This window comes from Microtus ochrogaster, chromosome 16 (assembly GCF_000317375.1).
Source record: "Microtus ochrogaster isolate Prairie Vole_2 chromosome 16, MicOch1.0, whole genome shotgun sequence".
NCBI classification, from domain to species: domain Eukaryota; kingdom Metazoa; phylum Chordata; class Mammalia; order Rodentia; family Cricetidae; genus Microtus; species Microtus ochrogaster.
The window spans coordinates 47,249,727-47,261,992 of NC_022018.1; the positions used below are offsets into that span (position 1 = coordinate 47,249,727).

At 39.8% G+C, this 12,266-nt stretch overlaps 1 protein-coding gene across 1 annotated transcript in view; it reads right to left on the reverse strand.

Annotated features, from left to right (window-relative positions):
- Ranbp9 (RAN binding protein 9) overlaps window positions 1-12,266 on the reverse strand; it is an 89,131-nt gene that overhangs the window by 2,510 nt on the left and 74,355 nt on the right. Inside the window, exons 12-13 of the mRNA XM_005355094.1 lie at window positions 11,499-11,650; window positions 1,962-2,073 (exon numbers count right to left, since the gene is read on the reverse strand). Coding sequence (XP_005355151.1) covers window positions 1,962-2,073; window positions 11,499-11,650 — 264 coding nt within the window. The remainder of the gene's footprint in view (window positions 1-1,961; window positions 2,074-11,498; window positions 11,651-12,266) is intronic.

A 12,266-nucleotide genomic window follows, 5' to 3' on the forward strand; every position in this document is an offset into this window, starting at 1 on the left:
AAAACCACAGAGAAACCCTGTCTCGAAAAACAAAACAAACAAACAAAACAACAACAAAAATACAAAGGAAAAAACGATTACTATTTTTAAAACCTAAGGAAGGTTCAAGTGAGCACCAGGTTCATGATTGTACTTTGATCAAAGGAGGCCTCTGGTTTTAAGAATCTTTAAGCTTTTAAGATATATAAAATACATAGTTAATACATTATACATTACATGTAGGTCTGCCCATTAGTACCACAAAAGATACAGTCATCCACAAGATTGTTTAAACTTATCATTTTTAATGCAAGCATTATTTATAGCTTTCCCATGCCCAGAGTCTCACTGTAGTCCTGTCTGGTCTGAAAGTCTTATGTAAAACAGGCTAGTTTCAAGCCTCCAGACCCAGCCTAACACTTGTATCTTGGATAATGTTCCTAAGCATTTGATTTGAAGAACTCAAGAAGTTAAATACTGCCATAAGGAAATTGACAATCGGATGTTTGTAACTACCTGCAATGCAGTAGTTTCAAAACGACAATTATAGTAAGCCACCATTCCTGTCAGCACTGTTACTAGATTCTTTTACTTTTTCAAGAGTTGATCTTATTTGACCACTGAAAATACAACACACAAACCAAATTCATATTATTCTACACACCAGCACTAATTTAAGAAGCTAACACACAAAGGCCACTATTCTTATTCCCAAATGGCAGTATTGACCCGTATTAAACTTAGGATAAGTATGAGCATTCATGGCTTCCTTCACATTCTTGCAATGAATATTAATTAGCCTTCAATACAAGTACCGATGTCCAGTGCTGTCTGTCACCTTTTAAAAACTGTTTGAAACACATGACTAAAAATCTTCTAAATTTCACCAGGCCAAGTAAGAGTACAAACTTCAAAACTGGAATGAAGTCTCATTGGAGAAGAGTCTAAAGTCAGATATAAAATAACCCTTATCTAAATTGCCTTTGATAAAAACAGCTCAGAAATTAAGCTTTATGTGCAGATTAACTTGGTAACATTTACATGGGAGTGCAACTACAGAATCTGCATAGAAGTATTGGTTCAGTATGTAATTACTATCACAACTGCAGTGACATATTGATAGGAACAGAAACTTACCAAACAATAGCTTCCCATACACACTGATAAAGCCTCGCCTCTCCACCTAAGTGACTGGTTAATCTGAATGCAAATGTTTGAGTCCAGGGGTTGGTACTGCTTATATCTTAAGACAGAAGCTATGATGTGGGGAACTCAGGTTACCCTCATTCCTTCTTTAAATACCCCGAATCAAAAAGAGCAGAATGCAGTATTCAGGGTGGTACCGGCTCTGACTCCTGAGTACTCAATTCAAGTAACACCCTTCTAGTCTCACTTTCCTGTAGAGCATCTATCAGAATTCTTTATAAAATGGCCAAATTCCTTCCCCAGCAGTCAAACCAAGATTTGATCAGCCCATTTAAACACAGCTACTGAGATAAGAAGGTTCTGTACTTTCCTATATTATCAATATAAAGCCACCTTTTTCATCTGGGTCAGTCAAATTCACATATTTTCTACAACTTCAAATCACCCCAATAATGATACAGGAGAAGGAGTTGGCCTAGTACTTGAGAGAATTTAAAAGACTGTTATTCCTAGGCCCAGAGTGTGGGCTATGAGCTACAGGGTGCCTCTATGGTAGGGTTTTTCACTTAAACACAAAAACTACTCAATTACCTAATCCTAAGTGCTTATTTATGTGTGCAGACAAAAACTATTTTGAAACACTCCAAGATACAGTTCAGCATCTTACCAAGTTTATTCCATCAGAATTCATGTAATCTGGTATAGAGGAAATTTTCAGTATTTTAAAAAGATTAATATGTTCCTGATTGTTTTACTGAAACAAATATTAGAGCAATGTCTTTTCAAACGTTTAGAGAATGTAGCTGAAGTCTAGTTGTTTTGCTTTAGTTACTTACCTAATATTGCACTGTTAAGAGCGGAGCACACAGGTTCTCTCTGAATTGGGTCAAGTTGATTTCCAACTGGACTGTTCCAAGGATCTGAATACGCTAGTAAACTGAATGCGTCCTGTTGAAAACAATGTCAGTTCAGACAGTTCAGGTGATGTGCTCACAGTGGTTCTAGGTTGAAAGGTTGAGGTACACTGGGCGATAATGGCACACGCCTTTAATCTTAGCACTTGGGAGGCAGAGGCAGGCAGATCTCTGTGAGTGTGAGGCCTGCCTGGTCTACAAGAGCTAGTTCCAGGCCAGGCTCCAAAGCTACAGAGAAATCTTGTCTTGAAAAACCAAAAAAAAAAAAAGGGGAGGGAGGGGGGAGAGAAAGTTGAGGTACAGTTTTAAAACACTAGGTGACTATAACCTTTAAACACAGTTTTATGTCTCAGAAAGCAGACTGTACAAGTGTAACTGGCTCTTAGTTTTCTTGTGAACAGTCACTCTTGTCCATTTCTGCCATTCCCTCACCACTTCTGCAACACAAGTAAAATCGGGAAAATAAAACCAAGTCCAAAGGAATGGGCTCACTGATAAAGAAAGAAGAGACCGCCAGGTGGTGGTGGCGCGCGCCTTAAATCCCAGCCCTAGAGAGGCAGAGGCAGGTGGATCTCTGTGAGTTCGAGGCCAGCCTGGTCTACAAGAGCTAGTTCCAGGACAGTCTCCAAAGGTACAGAGAAACCCTGCCTTGAAAAACAAAAAGAGAAAGAAAAAGAAAGAGATCAAACATCCAGGTGCTTTACCACGTGACCATTGATGTAAAATTGACATTAATGAGTAAGCCCTGCCTTCATTCTAAACAAATGTGGGAACTGGACAAATCTCATTGAATAGCTTTCCCAAGTTTAGTAGTGGAAAAAATAAAGCCAAGATGGATCTTGTAAGCATTCAGTATATTATTTTCAACTACACTGAAACAACTTCTCTTACAACTTTAAAACAATTGCACATAGCTTTCTTCTCACTTTCTCTCTTACCATGGAAGATGTGATAGTTTTTCAATGAGAATGGTCCCCCTAGGCTCTTATATTTGAATGATTGGTACCCGGTAAGGGAAACTGTTAGGGAGGGGATACGGTGAGGCCTTGTTAGAGGTTGTCACTGGGAATTTCAAACGCCTACACCATGGCCCAGACTCTCTGCTGCTGCCTGTGGATCATGATGTACAGCTTTCAGCTGCTGCTCAGGCACCACACCTCTCCGTTTTGTGAGCAAGCTTCCAATTGAATTCTTTTCTAAGAACTGCTGTGGTCATGGTATCTCTTCACAGCAACAAAATCGTAACTAAGACAAATTTTAGTGCTTCTGTATTTGGTTTTTGTTTTGTTTTGTTTTGTTTTTTCGAGACGGGGTTTCTCCGTGGCTTTGGAGCCTGTCCTGGAACTCGCTCTGTAGACCAGGCTGGTCTTGAACTCACAGAGATCCGCCTGCCTCCGCCTCCCAAGTGCTGGGATTAAAGGTGTGCGCCACCATCGCCCGGCTGTGCTTCTGTATTTGTATGCCAAGTCAACAGACTGACCCAGAGTAATATTCTACACACATATATAAACGAATAAAAACCAACTATGAATGAACAAGAGACTCCATTGCCAACACAGACATACGAAGGGTGGCACAGAGTATAAACTGGTAACCACAGCACTCTGAAAATAGTGTGTGTTACAAATTTCTAAGGATCATCTCTAGGTTTAGTTGTTCAAGCAACTCTATTCCCCTTATCCGGTATTACTAAATGTTTGCTAAAGCAATGTGAGTGGGGGGATACCTCCTGGTCAGTTGTACTTAGGCTCATGCCATTCGCACAACCCATGACACAATCTGAAGTTGGTCTGAGGCTACAAATGGAATATATATGCCACTAAGTACACATACGACTGGCTTGTATTACTGAGTATTTCATTCAGGTTAGATTGCCCCAATTATAATGAAAGTTATAGAAATACAGAAGTTTCTTAATAAACCATTTAGAGTTACCAGTAACTACTCATAGGTGTTGGGTGTAGAAAGCCTCTATGGACCTGCTTGATAACAATAACTGTTTCTTACAGTACTGACTATGCTTCTGTATCTAACAACTAGTGGTTATGTTTCCTATGCCACACTCCACCTCCAGCTTACTATTCAAAGAACAGTCCATATCCCTCAGGCCTAACTTACTATTAGTCATGTTATTTCTAAAGACTATACTCTCAGCAACACTAATTTACCAGGCAAACCACAGCCATCTAATGAGTGTCATTGCCACCATATAGGTACATTTTATAAGATATACCAAGAATATGTACAATGAGTGACTAGTACATAGAACTAAGTATAAAACTAGTCGTGGATCTACACCATGACACCACCAAAAAGGCAGATTTTGAAGACTCAAAATCTCAATCCCCTTTAGTATTTAAGAACAAAAACTCACAGAAGTAACAGCTGTAATGAATTACTGCTGGCCAGTATTCTATAAGACATTTCAGACATGGATCATCTCAACTGCTTTCACCTGAGGTTGGTATACCCGCCCTACAGATGCAAGCTGAGGCACAGTGAAAGGTGAGGATCACACAGTACATTAAGACAGAGGAGGTTCCCTTAGAATCTAGACAGTAGTGTCAATTTTTCCTCTTACTTGAGTGAGCACAGCTGCGAGACAGGGCACACAGCAACGGCCAGAACCTAATCACTGCATTTAGCATGTATCTACTGACCTAATGAGAACATGTAAACGGAGGCTAAGAGAAAGAAAAATGCATGGTTAAGGAGGAGCTAGATACTAAAATACCCCAAATACCACATGATGAAAACATGTTTTCCATAAGGGAGGCAATGGGACTTTAAAGAAAGGAGCCTAGCAGGATTAGACTTGACTTGAAAAGACTCACAGAAAACACCACAATACAGCTTAGTGCTTCTCAACCTTTCTAATGCTGCGACCCTTAATATAGTTAATAAATAAAGTTTGCCTGAAGATCAAAATGCAAAGTTAAAGCACTAGAGGTCAGGGAGTTATGGTACATACCTTTAATCCCAGTATTCAGAAGTCATACACTTTTAATTCCAGCACTAGGGAGGTGGAGACAGGAACAATATAGCTAGGCAGAGAGAGGAATATAAAGGGGAAGAGACAAGAACTCACAGGAGTGTGGAGTCTGAGGATTCGTGAAGACAGAATCTCACCCTTTTGGTCTGAAGATTTGGTAGAGGTAAAAGCTCTCTAGTGATTGGCTGCTTTGCTTTTCTGATCTTCAGTTTGAACCCCAATATCTGTCTCTGGATTTTTATTATTTGTGCTACAGTTCCTCATCTTGTGGTGACCCCCAACCATGAAATTATTTTTGTTGTTGCTTTGCAACTGTAATTTTGCTACTGTCATAAATCATAATGCAGGATATCTAATATATGATCCCCAAAAGAGTCACAACCCAGAGATTGAGAGCCACAGGCTTAGAAGCAGAATAAAGCTCTAAGCAAGAAAACCAGTACCAAACTCCCAAGCATAAACACCTAGAAGGTTCAAAGTTAAGAAACACAAATGAAATTAGGAAAGCAATATGAATGTTTTTACCCTGCAATGCTATGAAAACTACCAATTCTAAAACTGTAATCAATGTTACCCTAGGACAGGATGAAGGCCCTACCTCGTGCCACTTCTGCCATCCATGACCACCACATTGGCTCACTGGGTACAAAGTTTCTGGAATGCAATCTAGCATCAAGCAGCATAAGTCAAGGTAACACTCATAGCCTTTCTCAGTAATTTCTAAAAAAATTTCTCAGTGGAAAAATCTTTAAAGAAACGAAGATGCATGTATAAAAAGGTGTCACAAAAACACCTTGACATAAAATCAAAACAGCAATGCACAAAGGACAAGTCACATAACCACTTCAAAACCACCTATAAATAAGGTATAGTATCTGGAAGAAATACTTTCAGATAAAACCAAATTAAACCAAAATCTCACAAGTCATGTAAGACAGCTCATACTTGGGAGGCCGAGGGAAGAGGTCTGAAGGTTAAGAGGCCAGTAGGGACCACATGGTGGCACCTTGTTTTAAAAAGACAAAGGGAACCACGGTAATTATTAGCCAGGTAAAATATGTGCACGTGGGAGAAAATATGATGTCATCCCAGGTTATGCTTCATTTTAAAGAAAAAGATTGCTTCAATGAAAATAACTTCTGAGGGAAATGCAGAGTCTCAAACTACTCAATTTTGACATAAGAGCCAGAGCAGTTCCTCTATAGTGTAAATCTGAGCTGGCTCTTTTTCTCTCTCAGCTGCTGTACTTAAAGCACCTTGAAGCCATGAATACACATCTGAGTTACATGGCTGACATTCAAGAAATGGTTGCCAAACCAACCAACCCAGGCAGCTTCCTTGGGAGCTACTGTAAAGAACAGGCTCTCAGGAACAAAGAACAAAGATGACACACAAAGAGGAGAGGAAGACTGGAGACACTGTGGGCTACCCACAGCTGCAAGAGCTCCCTGACCATTTACTTTAGAGTGGGACATGTGAAGGGAAAAAGAAACACTGCCCCATTATTAAAAATTATAGCAAAATTTTACCTTAACTTCAAACCATTCTCTGTGTGCGTGAAACTGTTGTGCATACAGGGTCTATGTCACTGACAGTGTGCACATACAAGGTGATCCCTTATGATTATAATGTAGCTGGGCAGTTTCTAATACCTACTGACATCACTCTTCATGTCAGTATTACTCATGTGTGTGAAGAAATATAAACAAAATATAAAGTACTGCTAGCCACAACACACACCGTATAGCTAGCTGTGCAGTAGACTACACCATCTAGGTCTGTGTTAAGTGTACAATGATGTTTGCACAAAAACAAAATTGTTAGCTGGGCGGTGGTGGAACGCGCCTTTGTGAATTATTTTGTTACTATCACCTCAAATTATTCTTACTTTCTCCCTAATGACTCGTGGCCCTCCTGAGGCTTAGCTGGAGCCTCCTAGGCCCAGTGGCTCTTTATCTGAGGATGCATGCTCCTCTATGAAGTTGGGATGGTTTGTTTCCCTGCAGACTGGAATTGAACTGGTGTATTGGGTTTGTGGGTATTAGAACTCTCCCCAACAGTAGTTTAATGGTGTTCTGTCTGTAAGTTAATGAAGGCCAGAGAAAGCTGGGTGGTAGTGGCGCACACCTTTAATCCCAGCACTCGGGAGGCAGAGGTAGGAGGATCTCTGTGAGTTCAAGGCCAGCATGGTCTACAGAGTGAGTGCCAGGACAGCCAGAACAGAACTACTACACAGAGAAACCCTGTCTCGAAAAACAAAAACAACAACAACTAAAGAGTTAATAAGGAGTTTAAAATGTTAACTTTCGGGCTGGAGAGATGGCTCAGTGGATAAGAGCATTGCCTGCTCTTCCAAAGGTCCTGAGTTCAATTCCCAGCAACCACATGGTGGCTCACAACCATCTGGAATGAGGTCTGGTGCCCTCTTCTGGCCTGCAGACATACACACAGACAGAATATTGCAGTCACTTAGCTACTGAAATATAAGTTGTAATCATCATAACTGATTACAGGAGGATACCATGCAAGTAGATACCTTGGTATTAAAAGTTGCTGATCACTGAGATCTCAGTTCAGGTCCAGAACAAATACGAGCCAGCAGTCACTCGCCCTTTCCTGTAATATCCAACCTTTACTCACACATCAATTACATCTCCCTTTGCTGTGTTGGAATATAAAACGTCTCCTATAGGCTTTAAGTTTAATGCTCTGTCTCAGCAGGTAGTGCTATTTTTGGAAGCCCTGGAAACTTTAGGAGATGAGACCTAGCTACAGGAAGAAGGTCACTGGAACCATGTCTTTGAAGGATATAGATGATCCTTAGTTTCTTCTTTGCTTCTCTCAGCCATGGGCTCTTGCTCTTGGTATTCAAGGGGCCAGAATCAATAGGATTATGGGTGGAACACAGGCAATAGATAAGAATTATGAAATTCATGAGGCTATAAAATTAATTATTTTTCTAGTTCTACTTCTTTTGTTTTTTGAGATAGGGTTTCCCATTAGCTATGGAGCCAGTTTTGGAACTTACTCTGTAGAACAGGCTGGCCTTGAACTCATAGAGATCCACCGCCTCCTGCCTCTGCCTTCCGAGTGCTGGAATTAAAGATGTGTGCCACCACCTCCCATCTCTAGTTTTACTTCTACATAGATTTATTTTGTTTGTTTCTGGTAGTGGGTAAGTACATAAAAATATATTTGATAGTGAAAATGTTAAATCCAATGTGAAGCCCCACAGCTTCAGAATGGCTGTTCTAACTATGTGAAGTTTAAAGATGTATTATAGTCTATAGGTCTCTGTAATTTTGGTGTGTGATATTCATCTTTAATAATTTAACTTTTAAATATTCAAAAATCAATACAATTAAATGCAATCTAGCATATTAAAGCAGTCCATCTTCAACTGACACACAAAACTGTGGTTAACTTATTACTGAAATTTTATCCCTCTTATCATCAACCACTGAGATATCCAGAAGGTACTTCAAAATGATTTTAACCATTCTGGACACAATAGACAATCTACTCCTTCACTGATCCCCATAAAATCCATTTAATTTGTTGCAACTCTGGAACGATGTTTACTAAAAACCACACCTCAAGTTCCTGGTTTCAGCAGCACACTATAATTACATAGCATGGCACTGCTCTGCAGAACAACTGGCACTTCAGACTGTGACTGTATTTGTGGTCTCGAACATTCTTCTAAATCAGAGCTGCCTAATGCCATCAAGAGTGTTAACAAATGGGTAAGGTTCTAAGGGGAAATTCCAGGTACAAATTCCTAGGAATTTCCTAGACATTGCTCAATGTTTAAAAAGCACTATCTTGGCACCTCTAACAAATTTCTAAGTCTCAAAGGAAAACATAGGATATGGTTTGAATGTGAAATATTCCCCAAAAGCTTAGATGTGTAAGACTTGGTCCCTGCCCCAACAAAGAAGAAAATAAAAACTTTTGAAAAGCTGGGTGTGGTGAATTCGAGGCCAATCTGGTCTGAGTTCCAGGACAGCCAGGGCTGTAACACAGAGAAACCCTATCTAAAAAAGGAGGGGGGGGGTGAGGAAAAAGGGAGGGGAGGGAGGGAGGGAGGGAGGGAGGGAGGGAGGGAGGGAGACTTGGTCCCCATGTAGAAGCGAAGTCATTGGAAGGTAACTGAACCATGAGTGGCATTCCAATGTAGGCCTGGAATTTCCACATAAGACCTAACAAAGCTTAAAAAAACAAAACAAAAAAGCACACAAACACAGAGCCAAACAGCTTCCTGATAATCGACTTTTCTTGGGTAGGCTCCATATTAATGACTAACAGAAGACTCTTTAAGAGGCAGCTTCTTTGGCTCACTGCTAACTGCTAGCAAGCCCAGCTCTTTTAAGAGACCCTGCTACCAAACACGTAAGTGGGGTTTATGAGCAATAGGAGGCATGCTACTTGGTGGCAGCATGAACCCAACAACTTCCCAGAGCTGGGGCAGTAAAATGGCTCCTGCCAATATCTCCATTGTGAAGCTAAGCTCTCAGGGAACCAAGCGGGGAAGGAGCCAGTGGCCAATGCCATTCACTAAGCTGAATCATGCCAGCAACTAATATAACAATTTTAAGAATCATCTCGTGTAATTAAAAAACAATACAGACATTCAGTAAAGACAGATCCAACAGAAAAAAACTCTAAACAGGTTAGAGTGTGTTTAAAAATATACATAGGCTTAGGAGGGAAGAGAAAATGAACATAGACAGTCATAAAAAAAGCACAGTTTAGCCAGGAGGTGGTAGTGCATGCCTTTAATCCCAGCACATGGGAGGCAGAGGCAGGCAGATCTCTCTGAGTTTGAGGCCAGCCTGGTCTAGAAAAGCTAGTTCCAGTACAGTTAAGTCTGTTACACAGAAAAACCCTGTCTCGAAACAAAACAAAACAAAAACCACAGTTTTAAAACAATAAAAGAATGAATAAAGTAATACAAAAGAAAAAGGCCACATAAAGATGGAAAATGTACAGAGTCTGTATCTTATATTTTATTGTGTTGTCTTTCAATTTTTTGGCTGCTTAGAGACACTGAATTATGAAAGCTATTAGATTAAACAAACCTATATATTTTAAAAATATCTGGATTTCAAAATGGAAGTCAAAATGTATGTTTCTTTGGAGGAGAGATTATGTTTTCATTTCCACAGTAAATAAGAGGCTGTGGATTCCTTCCAGGTTAATAATGATTAGGTTTGACTGAAGAAGACCCTCTGAAAATCCTGGCTACAGACTCATAAAGAAAGAAATTTAAAAAAAAAAAAAAAAAGAAAGAAAAGAAAAAAGAAAAACTACAAAGCATATAACGTCTATTTTACCTACTCAAGCATGAAACAAAAAAATCATCTTTGGCTAACTTGTGTACAACACACAGTCTATACTTGTATTACTACAGACATGTGTGTTACCTTTAAAAGTTTATGTATTTTCAGGACAAAGGGACCAGACACCAATGAAAACAGATGGCCCAGGTGATCTAGCACCTCAAAATGCCTCTATTATAATAATCTCCTCAGAATTCTACATCCAAAACAGCTTCAAGCTGCTGGCTGAGATGATCCAGGATCATAAACTGCTCCAGTCAAGACCCAACAAGTATCCTGATTTTCTCAAGGTTGCCATCAAAGACACCAAAACCCACAGACAATAGAAAGTAGACTAGAGAATGATGCCCACATTCCTAAGAGATGGAGTATCAGTGGGTTTTGTTTATTCAAAGATGTTTGTCATTGTTCAGGGGAGGGGTTGGTTACAAGTTGTTATTGGTAATGGTCAGGGGAAAAAAATGGAACAAAGGAGATTAGATTCAGGGTCCTCATTATGAAGAGATAAAAAGGGATATAGAAATGATAGGATAAAAGGGTAGATTACTGAATCTACTTGGGCTAATAAAAAAGCTGACTGGCCAATAGCTGGAAAGGATAAGGTTGGGGAGGGGAACCAGAATAAGAACAACAGGAAGAAGAGAGAAAACAGGAGGCACAAAACGAAAGAGAGGTGACTCCACGTGGCAGGATGTACATTAGTACAAATGGGTTAATTTAAATTGTAAGGCTAGCTAACAAGCCTGAGCTATTGGCTACATATTTAAAATTAATACTAAGTCTCTGTGTATTTGAGAACTGATGGGCAGGAAAGAAAAGTCCACTTACACATGAGGGCTCTAATTTTATCGATAGATTAACCTGACAAATGGAAACTGGAGAAGGCGGAGCCTACTTGGAAGGAATAGGTCACTGCAGGCTTGCCTGAGAAGGGTGCATTTGTTCCTCCCCCATCCTTTCCCTGTCAGCTCTGCTCTATTGAGCTCCCTGAAATGAGGTGCTGTCTCAGCACAGACCCAGGAACAATGGAGACAAAGTGGGAACAGATTGGAACCTCTAAAATGACGAGCTAAAGAGTCCCTACTCCCCCGGTATGTTATCACAGAAAGCAAGCAACATTCTTACCTTCAGCATTTTTTTATTTGCTGTGTTCTTGCCACATTCTCTCCTCAGCTGCTCACTCATGGCTTGTAGCTCTCGACCAAAGTGGATCATTCTTTCTATGGCAGCCTGACTTCCTCCACACAGCTGGCGTCTTAACTGGCTGGAATCAACTTCTATAAACAAAACAAACAGCCATTTCACTACTTTTTGAAAGAAAAACAATAAGAAAAAAATGGTATAATTTTTTAATGTAACATTTGTATATTCTTTAGTAACTGCATCTTAGTAGTTTATCTACACACAGATGTTTGTCTGTTCTTATCAGGCTGTCCCTGGCCTCCCAAGGGTTAGTGTTATAAGCAGGTACCACAGTGACTGGCTGCTAAACACAGAGATTCAAAAATTTCTTGTATGGACTTTGTGACTCCAAGCTATACTTTGTCTCAGAGTCTGGGATCCAACACTTAGTGCCACCCAGAGGCAAGAACCCTTTCAGTGTTTGCATAGAAAATTAAGTGGAACCCCCAAAACAATATGAAACATGGAGAGAAGAGAGAGGGAGAGGAGGGAAAGAAAATGAGAATAAGAAACAGTTATTCCCTCTCAGGCTTTAATTGATAGGAAACAAAGATAAAATATTCTTAGAAGTTAAGACCCCAATAGAAACATTGATGACATTGTATCTTATAATAAAAAATTTATACTATTAAGAAAAATTAGAAGTATTTTATATTATATATTGTTAATACTTAGTAACTGACAACACTGTACCCATAAAAATCACTACTA